The 20,454-nt window shown below is 33.4% G+C and overlaps 1 protein-coding gene across 5 annotated transcripts in view; it reads left to right on the forward strand.

The window, feature by feature from the left end:
- Positions 1 to 20,454, forward strand: part of Syx1A (Syntaxin 1A) — a 73,331-nt gene that overhangs the window by 13,878 nt on the left and 38,999 nt on the right. For all 5 annotated transcript variants that reach the window (XM_068773960.1, XM_068773961.1, XM_068773962.1 and 2 more), the window contains exon 2: positions 10,558 to 10,641. In XM_068773960.1, the coding sequence (XP_068630061.1) occupies positions 10,558 to 10,641 (84 nt within the window). The remainder of the gene's footprint in view (positions 1 to 10,557; positions 10,642 to 20,454) is intronic.

Here is a 20,454-nt window from a genome sequence, read left to right on the forward strand (position 1 = left end):
GATGTTTTCACCACTGATGATTTAGCTAATGAAAATATAGATTATATTATAATTGGATACTCTCTTTATTGGCACTGGTAGCCAACCATGATCAGCCTAGTTGAGCTGATTTACCTTAAGCCACTAGGACAACAAAAATATTCTCTATTTCTCAAACTCTTACAACGGGAAAGATATATTTTGTAAAATGATCAGATTTATCAAAGCACCAGTTTTGGATCGACAAAAATTTGTTTTTAAATACAACTACAATTTTTCATAACATTTTTTTATAAATTAACCACTATGCCATCGAATAATACGAAATAAGGTTTAATATTTTATGCTTTAAGTATCGACTCTGTATAAATGATAAATCCTTTAATGGCGAAATGCCAAACTATCCGCCATCTTTTTCTTCTTAAATTGTTTATTTGGACATCATCTTTAAATCTTAATTTCGGCTTAAGCCCTAAATTTTAAGAAAGAGCTTAGTTATCTTCATCGTTTCATAGAAACGCGATTTATCCATAAATTTTAATATTTTGTATAGTTTCTCGCCTTTATGAAAAAGCTCGAGCCAAATTGATTCGCTGAAAATATAGTCTGAATATGAAATGAATTTTAGTTGGAAGTAAGTTAAATAAAGGCTAAAAGCGTAGCGTTTTAAGGTAAAGCATACATGGATTTTATATATATATATATATATATATATATATATAATAAAAAACTAAGACATAGTGTTGTCATGATTCTCGAATGTAAAGCCGAGAAATTTGTTTGTGTAGGTTAATACCTTAATTAAGTCTAGTGTACTACTAGACTTAATTATATTTTTTGTTACCAAAATATATTGTTGTTCGTATCAAAGAGCGTACAAAATTTGACGCTGCGTGTACAAAGGAAACCCGAGCGAGCAATCTAGACCTTTCGCCGTTTTAACAATGTCATCGTATAATTAATTGTACCGGCGCGTAGAATTTTCGAGAGTCCACAAATAGGGCGTGTCGAAAAGTTGTCGAGTGGTCTCGATGCCAAGCCACGCTTGCGAACCACTGTAATTATTTACTGAGATTTAGAAGCTCTCCCGACCTTCGTCTGACCCAGATCTAAGTAATCCCATTAACGACTGTACTTTCAATATCGAGTGGCCCTTTTTCTCATTGTGTTCGTCACTATCGGAAAATTTCAAAGCTACAATTATTTATTTATTCGCCGATAGTGTCAGTATTCTTAGCGAACATTGATACGATCGTGATTGTATGCGTAGGTCGGTCGACATTTTAGCACAGAAAAAACCTTTTTATTTTTTTTACAGTTCTGTCATGCCATGGTCAATATCTCGTTCATTTTTATGGGCCGTATACATTATTTTCAGCAGGCTACGATCAGTATGTTGATTACGGCCGTAGTAAAACAATGATTCAGTCCTTGATCAACAGACATTGAGTTTTATATGATAACACCAGCACTCGAAAGTGGGAGGATAAAAAAGATACGTGACTCGCACCTTTAAAGATGGTTTTTTTATTACGTAACTCTGTATCATTCAGATAAGAATTCTTTTTGGGCGTATTGAGTATTAAACTTTCTTTCCTTTCCCCGCTGAAATACGCTTCACTTAAATATTTAAGGGTATTCTTATCTGATAGTAAGGCAGCAGTTAGGTAAAGTTGAAACTGGCCTATACGTACTTAGACTCCCCTGAGTCCTTGTCAAAGAAAAGGGTTACACTACAAAGGTGAAGGTCGCCGTTGTTTGTACGTTGGACTTTTTTGCAGAGATTATATTATGGCTAAACGGTACTGAAACTGTACGAGTTTGTTTTTACGATAAGTGTATTAACTTCTGAACTATCAGATTCTAAAAATAGCCGATGTATAATGCATGCAATAAAAACAGTACAGAAATGTCTGCAAGTGACGAAATAGAATAATTGAGACTCATTAAGTTGTTTATGAATTATGCGAAATATAAGACTTCATATCCCTCACTACGTGACCATTTTTGTAATGTTTGTCGCGTACTATGTTACGCTATCAATGTCAGTCTTTGGCTACTGTGGTATGCGGCCTCGTGGTTGTCGTCCATCTACTTCTTAAAAGGCTTTTCATGGCCATGTGACCGAAAACACTCCAAAATCCATTTTGTGCATATAGTCGAAGGCGAGTGGATACTCAGAATTCGTTCAATATTGACGAGTTGATTCTTTGAACAGTTCATGGAATTAGTAACATTCGCATCCAGCATCACATCGTACGTGTCGACAAGTAATTACGGTCCGAGTCCAAATCTCCACCCATTATCGTCATCTACAATTAATTATCTAACAAGGCAAATATGAAAATAAAATTTACGAACACAGAGCTTCAGCGAGTCATTAAAAATTGTGCTAAGATTTATTTTAATTTATTTAAAGTTAGGTTGTTCTGATAATTTAGATTGCTTTGACACAGCATTATCTATTTCCGTCCGAGTATATAAATGCTTGTTGGAATAGCACAGCGGTGTACATATACGAACACAGCAACAAATCACAGCCCCGTTCATTCGCCGTAATTGGTGTACTCGCCGAGCTTAACGGCCAAATCCGGTTCGCATATGATCCCCCGTCCGTGCGGCGCGCAACTAATTAAATATTACAGCTGCGCCATGTAAACATTCGCGAATTGCATTTGAATAATAAACGAGCCCGAGTTTAATTTTGAAAAATTTCCATTTAAAATTATATATGTCTGGTTTAATGTTCATATTAATCTTTATTCGAAATTTTAATTTAGTGTAATATATAATGTAGAAATACTTACCATTATCGCATTTTGTGCGTGTTTAAAAATTGCATATGAAAAAGCTGATGGTCTCAAATAGCACTTAAATATTAATCCTCCACCTTCTTGTGGGATCTCTGTCAATTAGCGGCAGAGGATTACCGCTCGCTCTTTTTACAAAAAAACCTTGTGGATAAACACATCACTTGGTAGACAGACGACATAGTCAGGGTTGCCAGAAGCCGCTAAATGCGGGCAGCGCAAGACCGGTCACCGTGGCAGTCTTCGGGGGAGGTCTGTACTTTGCAATAGACGTCTATTGGCCGATATGATGATGATAAATCTCATTTTAATCGCAGCAAAGTAAAAATTTTTGTGTCGATCCTTTGAATTCAAACTTTGCGATTTGTACAGTTTTGCGCTTAAGACTTTGAAAGACTTACTATCGTAAATTGTAAGTTTAAATCCAGACACAATTCAAGGCTTGCTTAGAAAGCGGATGATATAATTATAACTGGTACTGACTAAAACTTTACGCTCCACAGACAGATCGCTAATAATCAACTTACATATGTTTATTATATGTGATCTTTCGGACTAATTAGATTTCGCTGAATTAAATATAACAATGAAATTAGTAAAATACCGATGCTAGCTGATAAGTGTTTATATTTAGCGCGTTTAAATTGCATGCATGATAGTTCCTGTAATTACTTTCGTATCAGGCACTTAATGTTATCTTTCACGGTAACGCTGAAATCTTAGTTACCTTCATCGAAATTGTTTTACTAAAACTACAAATTGTAGTTGAGTTTAGAAAGTATAACATTTTGGAATATATTTGTTGATGAAATATCGATTTCACATTAATTTGTCATACGTATTTTGTCTTCATATTAGATGTATACTGTTACGGTTGGCTATAATTATACAACTTTTCCTCTAAATATACCACCAATTAGCCGATTTTCGATTATAGGACCCCATAAAACACATTATAAAATACTATAAAAGAATTCCTCTGTCAACACCGTGTCAGGGGATACATTAATTGCAAAGCCTAGGCCTCCTCCAAAGATCGCCACGATGACCGGTGTTGCAGTGTCTGCTTCCAGCAACTTTCGGCGAGTCTGACAATGTCGCCACCTAATGGGGGTATAACCACACTACATCTACCGACCGTGACTGGGCGTCACGATTGCTTTATCAAAACTAAATAAAATCCCTCGAAAATGCGTGAATGTTTTTAATATATATGTCGTGATCATATGGCGCATGCCTTGGGCCATGGGCGAAAGCCGCTTTCAAACTTCTTCTTCCAATCGCCTATGTGGACTTTGGCAGTAGACGAACGACTGAAGTGTTAATGATGATCATATGTTATTAAGCTATACTTGTCTATTGCAAGTATTTTTAAAATAAATATGGATTACACGAAAGAATACATTTTGCTTGCAATTTATAGAACTACGAATGTTTCTGTACAATGCCTTTGACCGAAAAAATTTCTTTCAAACTACATTCCAACTGAGATCCTCCGCAAGATCTTTACAACTTAATGTTAAAATTGCTTGTTGTGATAACTCTTGTTCCGAAGTTGTTAAGAAAGTTCGTAAAGTTTGTACCGTACCGGAGAAATATCTTTAAAAATTTCCAGTTATGTTGATTATGTATATTATGTTGGTTGAGTAAATTGATGAAAATTTATGTCTAGTACGCAGACGAGATTACGCAAGTAAATTTATAAAGTGACATTATGGCTGTAGTAAAGCACAATAAAGTTATATGCATTTTTTAATCCCAATAAGACCAATAAGTATGTGGTTATCTTTTAGCCCCGTACGATAACATGATGTTAAAATGGCTTCGAAATAAAAGAAATGCATCGTATTACGATGTTTGTGTTCGTTACCTTTTTACTAAATAAATTTAATTCTAATCGGAATATGTCCAATAATATTTGTGTACTACTCTTGGAAATATATATTTAGTACACAAAACATGTGATGGCAGTCACTTCGGGGAATATAGTCGTTGTCATTTGAGCCATAGGTTGTCTACTACAGGACTGTCATTAGATTTTCAATAAGACTGTTTTGAGGAAGCAGCCGGAATCCATATCAGAGAATTTATTAGATCTATTTCAAAGATCCAGAACGATTATATGGAATTACTTACGCGATTATATCGGACGAGGAGCAAATAATAAACGTACACTTTTACACAATTTGGTGATAATAAGAATAAGTATTTTTTATATTTTGGTTGTAGCATGGCCAATTTATTCCTATCGAAGTTGTTCCTATTTGGCATTTTCGAAGTTATCCGGTACGTTCATATTACATGTTTGTGCATATGAAATATTTAACAAAGTTAACGTTGAAAATAATGAAGCATTTCATGTATGTAGACGAAGTAACCGGGAAACCACGTATGTACTTTAACATACTGATTACGTAGCTGTATTTGAATAACGTATTTGATTATTGAGATGTCTTTGTACATAATAAATGTTCAGATATGTATATGTGTAAAAATTTTATTCGCTTCAAAATCTAACTCTTAAAGGTTATACACGTGTAAAATCTTCAATGTATTGAAAAGCTCCGGGACTCGCCTTCTCTGTAAGGTCGCGGACTTATAATAATATGCCCTATATTTATACTGCAGCCTGTTCAACGATCCAGTCACTGCACTAATGGCCACTTAATTTTATAGATATTAGCTTGCAAACTAGATAAACTAAAACGTTGGTTTAGGTATTTACGTTTTATAACGTCTAGTTGCAATTAAAACGCGTTTCATTCTTGATGGCGTTCTAAGTGTATCCTATTAAGGTTTTCATTAAGTGCATAGGCGTAAGAGCGGCAGGCGATGAGGGACCGAACGTGCGTGTATCTTTTCCTTCGATGGCGAGGAAAATGAAAGCTAGTTGTAATCGAGGTGGCGTTTTTACATATGTACAGTACATACAGTAATTACAATTTGAACACCAAACTATTTTATTAATAACTGAATCATTTTTTTTTAAATACTATTATTTGACTTATACTATTATAAGTACTGTTAAAAATAGATACACATCGAGAAAATAAATAATTTATTTTTAGCTAAGTAAGTATTGGCTTGTATGTTTTGTCTATCTTCATAAGTAAAAAATGAAATGATCCCAATGGTGTCCTTATTGAAATTGCGTTAGAATTCGAACGCGCAATAATGATTTAACTCTAAAAATTATTGTGGCAATAGTGGCCAGTAACTCTGAAACGTTCTCATGAACGCTACCAAGTACTTTAAACATTTTCATAATTATGAAACCTATTACTGTAGGGTACGACTTATTCATAATACTCTTATTGTTTCTTGTTTTATAGTTTAATATTGCTAATGAACATCAGAGTTATTGTTACGCAAAAGTCCATGGCGCATTTGAATGGTAAAATGTTCTCCGACTTTTTACTATTAATTAGCTTTATATAAATTATGACTTATTAGTTGTTACTAACCTAATAACTAAATTTGTAAAATCCGTTAAATTTATCATAGAATTACCCTATATCAATATTCTCGTGGTCTCTCACTTCGGGCCTCATTGGTAAAGCTCACAGTCGTTCAAAGAGTCACGGAGAGGGCTTTGTTCGGAATAGATCTATAAGATCGAATCATGAATGCCGAGATTCGTAGACGAATAAAAATTACTGACGTAGCCTAACAGATTGGCAGATTGAAGTAGGAGTGGCCAGACCACTAGGTGGCTACAGAGCCGTCAAGTCTCCGAAGTGGAAGCCACGGTCCGGCAAGCGCAGCGTCGGACGTCGAACCGCAAGGTGGACAGACGATCTTATGAAAGCTATCCAAAAATACTGGATACAGACCTTACAACCGATTCTATTGAAAATATATAAGACAGGTCTATGTGCAGCAATAGACGCCCTGAGGTTGAAATGATTTTGATGAACCTAACAAAGAAATAGATTCTAATTCACAAATTATTTTTATGTATTTATATATAAGATAATAGAATACCTTGAAAATTTGTAACAAAATGTTATTCCTTTATTAAAACTTATAAACGTTTTATGAAGCACCGATATAATTCATAAAAAATTAACATACCAAAGTTATTAAGAGGAGCCGATAGCAAAGTTTTTATAATAATAGGATAACATTGTTATCTGGTGTCTGGAATCTTTCCTCGCTCGCCGTTTTCTTGTTTCGTATTATCAAGAGATAGTCCAGTAGACGAATGTCAAAGTTTTATCTTTGTAATGTTTCAAGAAACGAGTCTTCATAATTTGACATAGATGTTTGAAATGACGTAATCATTATGCGCTAGCTTTTTATATTTCTAAAGCAGCTTGATGTATAAGTAATTATTCTATTTTTGAATTATATTCGAACATTATTTTTTTTATAGGTTGAGTTATGCTTATATCATTTATATTATTTTTTAGCATAACTACGTACTCGTTGAATTGTAACAAAGTTCCAGTGTTTTCTAGTATAAATAAGCATTTCTATGCACGGTAGCTGATTGTAGGCATGAAGGCTTTAAAGCGGTGAATGTATAGTTCACATATCGCTTTTACACATATTTCCAATTCACCTGTATAATGGCGTTAGTCTGTTAGGTCAATAATTTCGGGCAATACAAAGCCTGCTGAAACAGAGTAAACAATAATGGAATTTTAATGTGTAGTGATGCGATTAATAAACGCTTTTTCTTAATATATTAGCAAATGAGATATACATTTACCTCTTAGATTTAACACCTTTGACCAATCGGTCTGTAAAATCCCATTATAGTATTTATGGAATATTATCTCTTATACATGTTAATGTTGTTGATAATCGCGAGTATTCAATTGTGATTATCTGTGCTAATTAAGATTGATAAGTGTAAGTTGTTATAGTGAAATGCTCGTACCATGACCTAGATCTGATTGCGCCGTAACAATGGCCCCACCGCCGCAATGCACCTGCATATGCGTAATGAGTGCCTTCGTCGTCGTTAATTTATACATGCATGGGAACGTCATGTGCGCTTAATAAAGCTATATCATTATCTTTACTAGTGGATCCTTTCCTGATACTTTGTGTACATTTTATTGTACTACTAAATTTCTTTGATAGTATATCTTATAAAATTGTTTTTTTTTGTCGAGATTTGTATTCGTTTATATTTTCAAAGAGTTAGTGAAAGGTTAGGGATCGCATTAAAATCCTTAAAATAGTAAAAGACACAAGTAGATAGCAATAATAGATTTCGGAACATAATTAAAAAGTATTATTATGCGGTGAATAAGTATCCCCAAGTCCCACGTAGAAAACAACTCAAAACTTTAAGAAATAACTAGATATAGGTAAATCGTATAACCATAATACTTTCTACTTAATCATAATACTTTAATGAAAATTTTCTTGTAGTAAAGTGGTTTAAAATTGGTTACATCCTTTGAAGATGCTACCTCACACTCGTTTAGTCAGTGAATCTATATTTGCAACTATTGATTTTTGAATAGGGTGTACCATATAATAATTGATAGCAAATAAGTTATATATAGACTTTTTAAAATCTTTTACATCAAGCTGTTGATTAACCTCGAGGAATAATTCTTATACATAAAAGTGTGTCGACAATACGGAACACCGTCATGTTCAAGTCCGCTTTCGATTTCACAACGAAACCGGCGCATCGTATATCCGGCCCGTAGCGAGGACCTTTGTGGACGCCGCCTGCCCCAATAAATTGAATAATGGCCAACTCGCCTCAACTAAGTGGATTCTATTTTGCTGTACGTGCGCCGTCCACGCTAGTTTATATGAAGTACGAAAATATCCGCCTTTTTTTAGTAAAGAGCCAACGTAGCCATTGTGTGTACGTTAACAATCCACGTTCCCGTAAGCTATATTTACTTAAAATAAGTCATTAGATTAGTTTGTTTTGTATTTGCACGGCTTAATTGGATTTTTATAGGCTTGCGAGGAAAATAAGCTTAGGCTAGTTGTTATTCAACGTTGCTGTGGTCGAACGATAAAAGGGAAATTTAGGAAAATATGTTTCGTCACATTTTTTTTTTAATTTGTCTGTAGGCTTGCATTTCTTGACCCTTTAAATCATTCCCTTATACAGTACTTAGAGTCGCATAGAAGTAGTGCTAACAAGTATATTTATTTTCGACGCTATTATAATACCCATTATAATTTATTACACTGACATGTATTTTATGTACTTTCTGTGTGAAGGCCGGAACACGCATTTTTAGGAAATTGGATCAATTAGTTATCGTGTGTAATTGCAACTAATATAAAATAAGACAAATATACACTGTGAGGAAAATTAACTTGACTGTTATTGCAAAACATAGTATCGTAACCATAGCCTTTTCGTCAGGTCGGGATTTTATGGTTTACAGTTTCCGGCTTATTAATAACAAGTAACGCATATACCTAACCTTATTAGTCCAGACATCCAAAGTTAAATAATTAACAAGCAAACTACCAATATGTATGGAATAATTGATCTAAATTTACGCTTGACGGCAACGAAAAGGCATTTATTGACATCGATTTATTTTTCCTGTTAACAAGATTTATATACATTGCAGATTTACACATCGAATGAGATAGTATTGATGTCTTAATATTAATAAAACTAATTAATTATATGTGCGAAAAAATAACTACTGTTTCTGTGTGATACAAAGTTAATTGTCTATTTTAGCTAAAAGCTATTATTCATAAATAAAAAAGTAATTCGTTAGCGTTGTCGTTACATAGGTTTTATACTGTGATGCTCGTGTTGAAAAGTGCGTTTAAAAATTCATCTATTTCCACTGGAAATACGCAACGAATACATGCATACATATAACATGTTTTAGAAGTATATATTGTGAATTTTTTTAAGAAGTAGTATTTTTAAAAGACAACGCGCGATTTCAGCTTTGCTGGCAACAATTTTGTTAATTACAAAACTTTTAATACAATACAATTTCAAAGTATTGTCTTATATTCGATAGCATTAACGTCTTAAGACAACTAAAAAATGGTTCTTTGTCATTGGCGCTTCGCCGTCCATACCCTTGGTGGGCAAATAAGTTATATTAAATAGTTTTTTCTTAAAACTGTTAGTCACTACAGTAATTATTAAAAATTATTTTCACGTAAAATGAAAAGGCCTTTGTTTAAATTCACGTTATTTACATCCATTCAACCTAATTATAAGGGTGCTTGTTAAATTAAATTCAAGATAGTACGTTTTCACAACAGCGCTATAATTGCTGCGCTACGCTACGCGCCTTGACCTAATCTCCCAACATCGGTGCCATTTTAACTCATTATTTTTCGAAAATTTATGCACTAGACCTAGATTTCATTTATATTTTAAAACCTACAATTATAAATGAGTATCGACGACCAGAAATAAAGGGTATTTGGGAGCAGATTTTTCAGACGCCCCCCAAACCTTATTACTTTAGCTAATTACATTAAAAGAGATCTTAAAATAGGTGCACTTTTTTGGCCCTAAAAATAATTCGGCTGCTTTTTTTCATGTTTTATAATTGTAGGAGAAACAGTTAAAACGTTTTACTATAAAAAAAAAAAAAAAGAATTATTACATATTTCCTGGCAAACACGTTAATCAAAAATTATCGTTTATATATATTTTTAGTCTGTTGATGCAGTGAGTTCGAAACAAAAATAATTATATGTTTAATCTCATAGGAAAACGCTAACAATGTAATCGCATAGTGAAAATCTATTAACGCTCAAGGTTTTAGAGTTGTAACAAAGTACTTTTTTATTGCAGGCGCAAAGCGACGATGACGACGTCGGGCCTGACGATGTCAACGTCGCCGTTGAAGGCGGCTTCATGGATGAATTCTTCAGTGAGGTAAGCCTATTCGATTGTTTTCTAATATCTATGCGAAATATATTTATTTATACCTTTGAAAGACGAACAGCTGTCGGTGAGTATACAAAATCAATTACAACTCTTCATTTCAACGTTTTAGGCGATAAACGAATGACAATGACATGAAAATCGCCAAGATGACCGCTTTCACGTTGCACGCATCCACCTACTGTCCACTTATAAAGTTATATTAGAAAATGAAAGTTCACATTGTCAATTTCTTTACGATCGTTTTTCAAAGTTTTGGAGCTATACACTTTATTACCGAATGAACGGTGATACAAAAAGGTTCAATGTTATTCTGCTTACCGACACTCTAATCACAGAGATTATGAAAAATAAAATTCTCGTAGGTAGTTCTTCTAGAGGTACTGCAAAACACTTGATTAGTTTGAAATATATAAATTATATCTTATCATATTACTATTTTACCAGCCAATTATTAAAATAAATAAATAAATTTTAACAAGATTTAACGAACCTTGCAATGGATCTGCTACATAATGAACAGCCGATGTATTGGAAAGTGACGTGTCTTGCCCGTAACAAGACGCTGCTACTCGGAATATGTAATGCAATATCTGACCGTACATCTGCGCTTATCCTGATGCCAAATATGTTACGGTATTCACAGTGCGAATTGTATTAATTCCAAAACAATTACATCCCTAGACGACCTCTCCTAAGAGACTCCAATCCGATTTTAATGTTCAAATAAAAAGAGCTGTTAAAACAAATCTAAGCATTAATTGAAATTATACAACTTAACATATATAACCATTTCATTTACTGCAAATTTTCTTTTAAATTCGCGAAAGAGGATAAATTTCAATGTTAAATTTTTTTAAAAATTTTCTTACCTTTATTTCGTCAGTTATCAACCCCCAAGGTAGACTGATGGCCTTGTTAAAGTCCTCGGAAGACGCTGGATGTAGGCTTCCAACCCGTCGAATTGGATTTTTTTTCTGGAAAGGCGTTTGTCTAACATTGGACGTATTGCCGCTGAAATAGTGATAACAATTTCTTATCTGTTATAGGCTGCAGGCGTATGTATTAAAAGTAATAAATTGAAATAGCAAATTAACATTTCAATACTAAATATATTGGGGAATTAAAGTAATCCAATCCGCTGTATTTAAGCCAAAATAACTAACGCTTTCAAATTCAATCTAGCTGAGAGTTATGTAATAACATTAATTTATTTACCTAAACTGTTTGTGATCAATTCGAGTCCCTCGTTAGTATTGCGTATACAAACGGCGCTAGTGCGATATGCTATACTTTAATCCGGCCATGGAACCCGGATCAAGAATAATCGCTCGCCCGGGTACTGGGATTAAAGAGCAAGCCATCAGCACAATAAACATTTGCCGGCTTCGTCCGGATAGTCACAATGTCGCTCGAATTTCTATTGTATCTGAATGAAAAATCTCTCAAACGATCTAAGTAACAAAATACTTTGTATCGTCGTAGTTATTGTCAAGTAAAATTTATTTTACAATTGTCGGTAATATTCATATTTTAATTACAATAACCAAGCGTGATGTAATTATGTTTGATCATTGTTTGAATAAGTATTCAAATTCTTACGTCACCATATGTAACAAAAATAATTTTTATATTTAAAGCGAAAGGGTTAAACTCTTATCGAGTCCACTTTCTAATTACCCCCATTTACAATGAATTTGCCCCTCTCAGGAGACGTGGACCGTACTTTAGGAAACACTGGTTTAAATCATCATTGTCATGCCGATAGCCGATTTCCAGTTCCAGCGACTGTCGTCGGTCCACCTACTGGACGGGGCATACCCTTGCTGGGTATCTATCAGCTCGTGGTCATCACTAGTAAACGTTTCGGCTCCAAAGATCGTCTGCTGTACCAGCGATGTTTACAATTGTTAATACTTTTTTTTATAACAAATTAATTCTTTGTTATTACGTTGTGTGGTCCGTATCTACACAGTGTAATAGTGATGGGGTATAGAACTATTCTAATTCTTACACTACTCGTTGCCTCGAGCGTGCGTAGTCTGAGCGCAGTCGGATGGAGCTATAAGAGCCAGAAAGTCTAATAGCGGCAATCGCTATCATCACCTTGTTATTACATTCATATATTCTTGTTATTTTGCATAATCGTGCTAAGAATACTGACAAGGTTACATGTTTATAATGTCGTATGATAATAACTCTTAACACACTCTAGGTTACTTCAGTTTACGCCGTAGTTATAACAAAGAAAGGCTTTTTTAAATTATGAATGTATCTAAACGATTACATTAAAAAGAATTGTGATTACAAGATTAAATCCGTTGTTTTATTAGTTTTGGTTATAAATTATGGTTAAATTTGTTATAATCCGAACGAACCCCGTAAATGAATAGGTACAGATAACTACTTAACACTACAGCTGTTTCGGTTGGTCCAAAAAAGATTTAATTGCTACACTTAACAACTAATAATTAAAACTTCGATTAGTGATAGCCCAACGACAGAGAGTATTGAGACTTGCGATCGTAGGTCGTGGGTTCGATTTCAGGGGTACAGTCTTATGTATAATTTACAATGCATTAATATAGGATTAGGATATAGGATTGCCACTGCTCATAAATACGTTTCTAAAAAGGGCAGCATGGTCCCTGGTGTACCATAATACACTGTGGACGCCAAACCGCCTGCTAATCGTGGCGATTGTGGTATATCCCCCCATAGATATCTTTGAGGGAGGTCCTATGCTTTGCAGAGGACGTCTTTGGGCCAAAACGACGTCGTCGAATAAAACCTTTGTTTCACTAGTAACAAAGAAAAACCCTAGGAAACCAAGGTTCAGAAGCATTCAAAGAGTTCACAAACAATAAGAACACAACCACGGAATTTACTTTTTCAATGTATACAGTCGGAGCTTGTTAGTTTTTATTGTGTGTCGGTGTGTTCATTTACTGTACTGTAAAAAAGTACGTGATTTTTATACATTTGGTTCGCTTTAGTAATTTGTTTTCTATTTCCTTCAATGTTCAATGAACTAACGAAAACTATTTCTCAATTTTATAGAAGCGGATAAATTTAGTTTGAGACGTATAGGTAGGTGTTTTAGGCAAAAGTCACGTTTGTTATATATTCTGTTTGTTATATATATATTTAATAATTTATAGCATTACTACTAAAAGAAATATATAGTAGGATTGGGCTTTTTTTACATCTAAATAGGTTTACTTTGTGTTCGTTTTGAACAAGATTTTTTATTTGCTTCTTATCTTATTCTTAAACCTATATACATTTTAATCGCGTTTTCTAAGAGTTTTTTCTCCATCACTGTGAAGTTTATTTAAAAACATAAAAGGTTAGTCCTGTAACGAGCTTATCAATGTCGTTTGCAGGCGTTGAGCGGAATAAATTGTTTTTGTATATTTTTTGTTACTCTCTGGCTTGTTAGGTCCTTTTAATAAATCATCAAGTTTTTGCCGGGAGCGTTCGTGCTTAAAGCAGTATAAAAGTTACGTACTCAGGACATTTTTTTAAACTATGTGTTATGAAAAAATGTCGATTGTGTAGACACTGAAATAAATATGTTCATTAAACAAAAAAGTTTCTATACATCGTATATCATTTATATCTTTGACCTTAGTGAATTTAATTTTAGATAGCTTAATTTGAATGTCCGTTTAATTAATGTCTCGTTTGCCACTTGTAATCTGCCGAGCAATATCATCGAACAATCAATATTAATTAGGATAATCCCGCTCTCAACTAAACAATCTGTCTTTGTAATGATCGATCATTGATAGGATATTCATAGGATAATTAGTTCTTTATTAAACAAACGCACTGACGTCTATTCTGACATATGAATAATAATGTTTAAAATCTTCGTAGGTCCACCACTGTATTAATTCAATTTTAAATTCATTACGCATTTTGTTGCTTGATTTCTTTATAAGTTTTTTGTCATCTGCTAAAAGCAAATACCAGAGGTAAGTAAAAACTTGGCTGTCTTTTTTCTCTATTAAATCATTTGGAGGGTTTTGCAAATTAACTTATTTAATATTTATGACGAGTTTCGATTCAAGTTTTCGTATACTGTTTTTTAAAGAATTTTCCTAGTTCTGTATGCACAAATGCGGAATTTACGTGCCATTTTGAAAATAAAGATATAGACGTAGACATAATAACAAATAACTCTGCAAACATAACCAACATGACTGTCAAATACATGCATTTATTTTGTATTCATATTTCATATCATAGCATTCGTTTCTCGTTTCACCGCGCACTGTAGTCAAATGAAATGAAATTCGCCGCTATATGACGTCATGCGTTTTTTAATTTAATCCGTAGCAACACGACCGCTCGATATTAATATTCCAGCTGCATACTTTGATACTCTAATCATCTGACAATTTGTATGTTGTGAATGTGGGTATGAAGATCATAAATTAGGTTGAGTATTTATATTGTGCTCCCAATGGCCCATAATTTACTCTAAGGACACAGTGACACGTGCAAAGATCCCGTGATATGAATGTGAAAAGAATAGGCAGTCAAAGTCGATAGTTTACTTTGAATATAGAACAAAATTTGACAATTAAATCAACAACGTATAGCTTGCCTACACCTAACAGCAAATATTTACTTTAAAATCAAACCAATTTAATACATATAATATTAATAACAAATATCCCTGGCTTCGAATTCGAAGTTAATCGTTCTGACGAAGTACATTATCGACTTTAGTATTTTGGAAATTTTTAATATAATTTATTTCGCGGACTATATGTTCGTTTGTGGTTTTCAAGTTAACGTTGAGTATATAAGACTCGTAATATAAAATGATTTTGTGGCGATGTACTTATTGAACATAATTTTATAAAATGAACCAACTTGCCCGAGTAACACTGAAGACGATCTTGATCACCCACGTGTTATTTAAAAGTTAACATTTATGTTTACTTTAAAAGGAGAGCTAATATGGCTGTGGGTGGCTATGATAAAAATAAGTTAATTATACAAATTGTTGGTTATAGGTGTAAAAACTTTAGTGTCGAATTTATAGTTCATTTGCTATTCAATCAATTAATGTACGCTACACCCTATCCAAAACTCAATGGTTTTAAAAATAATCGATGAAGTGATAATGAGTAAGTAGTAGAGTAAGAAAAAGTATCTTCACATTTCGAATTGCTACATATTAAAAATAATTATTGTTTACTATCTGTCCCTATAGACTTAGTACTGCCAGAATTTATTGGTATTGACATCACATTATATTAGGTTGATTGGAAATAAGTATAAAAGTTTTAAAGCTTTTTGTTGATAAATGTGCCATACATTCCTCCCTTTAAAGTTTTACTACTACTATATAAGCACTCTATATTTACCGATATAGATCTTTGCTTTTATTCGATAAATCATCTAAGAATAATTGAATTTTTCAATTTGATACATTAGTAATTGTACACATTTTCAATTTGTTAATGGTCCTGTATTTGTCAGTAATTTCAAAGCACGGGAGACAACTGTGAAAATTATATTTTGATATTATAAACGACGACAAACACAATGTCGCTTTCTCGATCCGCGTCACATCCGGAACGCGATCGGAAGAATCCCGCCATGCGATTTCCGTCAACCGGCAGGCTCGAAATTTTACAAAACCCCTGTATGTTACGAAAGCGACAACTTGTTGAACTTCTCTGCATGTACGGGCAGACTTTTCAGTTAAGATTTATAGGATAAAAATATTTCCTTGACAATAGATAATAGTTGAGTGTTTTTTGTTCACAAATATGCTCCTCCCTCAAAGATCGATACGATCACCGGTTCTGCGCTGCCCGCATCTAGCGACTTCCCGCGACCTTAATTATGTCGTCGGCTCATCTAATCTCTTTGTAGCTCATTTGCTGTGATAATATATTGCATAGGATGGTACATCCTATCCCAAAAAACAATGACTTCAGAAATAATAATGTCATATAATATAGTAAGAGTAAAATAGTTTTAAAGTTCGAGTTAATACAAAAAAGTATTGCTTACTATCTGTCTCTGAAGACTGTATTGCCAAAGTTATTGGCTTAACGCAAACAAATAGAAAAAAAAAACTATTAATATAACATATTACCGATTGAGCAGTTTATGTTAATGTGAAATGATTCCAAGTAGACGTAAAAGAGTTAAAACTTTTTGCTAATAAATGAGAATGAATAAAGATTTCACCCCTTTAAAGCTTTCACACCTGTAACTAATCGCCCTGCATAATGTTATATTATCATTGGCATGAATACAGGACTAATGAATATTGTAATTATGTTCTATAATTGAATGAAAGTGGTGGCGGGGGGTTTTCATTAATGTTCCGGATAAGTTATGCACTCATCGCAGTATGTTGAAAATCATATTTATTACTGACTTTACATGTAACAGATGAAAAAACACCACTCTGTTTTAAATTATACATAAAATGCGAACTGAATAAACTTATCGGGGATTATCGTTTTTTTTTTATTGTTTTGTTATCAATAATCACGTTTGTAAATAACCTTTCATTAGTCACCGTCCTTAGTGCACTAGCGCAATGATATCAAGTAATTCAATGATATCTTTGTATTCATTTATGTTTGGTACCGAAAGGTAGAGCCGGTAAGCCTTTACTCGAACAGTGGTTAATTAGCGATAGAGAACTGAAACTTACGAACGCAGACCGCGGGGCCGATTTCTAGGATACAATTTTATATAGTTCAGAGGATTGCCATTGCTCACAAACAAGTTTCCAGAGGGTGAAAGCGGTTCTGTTGTAAGTCTCTAGACGTCAGTGTCATGCAATGGACTTGCTATGGCTGAAATAATGATCTTGATTATCGATTTAATGTCTTAACAACAATAATTACATAAAATTTTTTTATGTATACTGCATGACTAGCAACAATGAGATTACACTTTCATTGTGAACATTTATTTTGGTAAAGGACGGTTTGTTTGCTTACATCCTAACTTGCATTTTTGTTTTCGTAATGTCAAATGTTTGTCAGCAAAAGACAGATGGGTGTTTTAACTAACCGTGTGGGTTGTACGCGAAAGGAGAAGTGTTGTTTTTGCTATTTTCACTTTATTTATCTTTATTAACTTTTTTCTCTCGGAGAATTTCGGACTTTAACTTATTTTTGTTAATAAAAATTAGTGACCGACATATTTAGCTACTCATTTATATTTATATGTGTTGCCGTATAAATTATTAATATATATACGACGGTTATTTGATTCTATTTAATGAAATAATATATATTTACTTACTTTACTTTGCTTTCTAAGTAAAGCCTACACTGGCTTCATATGTAGATTTTTTTCTTAACTGAGTTAAAAAGTAGGATGGTGTGTGTCTTGATTTATTGCGCGATGTATAGTCGCAAAGCTTCAAGTAAACGTTTAAGTTATTTATTACGAGTTTCATTAAAATAATTCGTTACAGAAAGATGTAATGTTTTTAACAAATTCATGCTTTACTTTAATGAATTAAGTAATTAGAACGATATTCCGTTTTATACGGCACCCAAGAGGATGGGCCTCGGGCTGTTTTCTAAAGCCCTTTTTATGTTTGAAGTTTATGTTTATGTTATTCACTCTCGGAACTCTCTGCCTGGGTTTATTTACCTCTTATATACGTTCATATATTTTATGAAGTATTAAAATTTATTCCATTAGCTTCCATTACTTTAGTAACAAAATTTATTCTTCGTTGAACAAATTACCTTCATTAATTAGTCGCGCAGAGAATTTCCGCCTTAAGTATTAAATATTGAATAGTTTTCATGTTACGAATACACTTGTTTAATATTTAGGTAATGGATTATTCAAATTCTGAAATTGTTCAAAGCGGCGCGAATATAGCTCATATGTGTTTTATTCTATGCCATGTAGTGGAAAAATAATTTTGCTTTAAAATACTATTGTTTTAAGTATGTAGATAAGAGCATAATATATTTTTTGGTAATTTTTTCTCAATAAAGTAATTTAAAAACAGAATTAAAAATAATGTAAGTTTTGTAATGAATTATCATTAAATAACTGGAATATTGATTCGAGCCTTAGTAACATGTCTTTTTTTAGACGCAACTAATAATTATTTTTTGTTGTAAAGCATATCGCGTTAAATTTAGGTCACAATTTATGTATCGCGTGCACGAAAGTAACTTATTTTTACTTCACAAGTACATATCACTCGAACAAATATTTAATGGGAGAATAGAAAGGTTTGAATTGACCTTATTGCTTGTTACATTCCGACGTAGGGTAACAATACGCTCTTAGCATTTTTATGGTACAATAACCATTTGTAATTGTGCAGCCTGGATTACATTATAAGGCAAGGGTGGAAGAGCTCTGCGATAGTCCGAGCCATTTTTCGAAATCTAAAACCTTTCGCAAGCCGCAATTGAATACGTATGAAAGTATAAAAATGAGGGAGAAGGGAAGATTTGATCATATAGAGATATTATAGGACTTAGCCTATAATATCTCTATATGATCAAATATAAGGGATGTGGAGATCCGTAGACTAAGTAACAAACATAGCGCAAGAACTTCAAGTAGCAGTGGGCAGGTCATGAAGCGCGTAGAATAGATAGTCGCTGGGGCATAAAAAAAAGTTCACGGCATGACCGGTGACTAAAATTGATATTTATTGAATATATGCTAAAAGTAAATGTATCTTAACATGTACAATAAAGAATATTTAATAAATAAATAAAAGGTGATAGCACTTTTCAATAGTTATTGCAAATGCTGGTTAGTTAATTTAAATCGATGTTTCAATTTCACGAATTGTAAAGTGGAATAAAACGATTGACCTCGTTGTTTCGAATATTGAAATAATATCGGGAGCCACTAATAATCTTTTACTGCACGCATGCGGCTCAAGCCGCAGATAGACTCCGCTTGAACAGTATTCTTTAAGTATAATTTAAAGGCCTAAAACTTTTACAAAACATGTTTTCTCTAAGCGTATCTTTTGAACTAGTTTAATAAATCATTCTCTGACATATATGTGAGATATATTTGGTGTACAATCAATAATCTCTTGTATTGTAATAGATCATAGAGAGGTAGCAACCTGGAATGAATCTGTCCGTCCACTGCGCTTTTGAATATTTAGATTCATCATCATCATCAGCCATTACAGGTCTATTTTTGGACATAGTCATACCATACGAGTGTTCATCCTTTGCAACACTTGAACGATAAACCCAAAACTTACCAAGACTTATAGCAACAAGAAAATTATTGATAAGTATCAATCCGGTGAATTATGTTGCGCCCGAACCGAGGCTTCCCAAGGAGCCCTAAAACTTCGCCACCTTGAAAGAGGTTTTAGGTTAAATGCCCTGAGCGCTCCGCCCATGTGTACCCGCGCAATCTGCAAATGCCATGTGGGCAGCATTGTAAGTCAGAACAAATATATAAATATGCTAAAATTGATATTGAGACCTACCGTAATTTATTTTTGGTATTATTTATAAATCTCGCTATTACCGTTAATCGTTTTATAAACTTTTAACAGTCTGATGATTAACCTGTGTGTTCTGCAAATTACACCAATTACCGTGACGTCGCAATCCCTTTTCAATTATAACTTAATTTAGAGAGTTAATGCAACAATGCCTGTTATCGTTGGCTCGTAAACGAATATTACTGGCCATAATGATGGTAATCAAGGAAAATTATTTACTAGTGTATGCATGTTTGGAGAAAATATATTTTGTTTAAATACATAGAACAGTTTTCTATATATAAATAGTAGATTTCTTT

This window comes from Battus philenor, unplaced genomic scaffold (assembly GCF_028537555.1).
Source record: "Battus philenor isolate CCGP_79_NKW_IND1 unplaced genomic scaffold, ilBatPhil1.0.hap1 SCAF_6, whole genome shotgun sequence".
NCBI lineage: Eukaryota > Metazoa > Arthropoda > Insecta > Lepidoptera > Papilionidae > Battus > Battus philenor.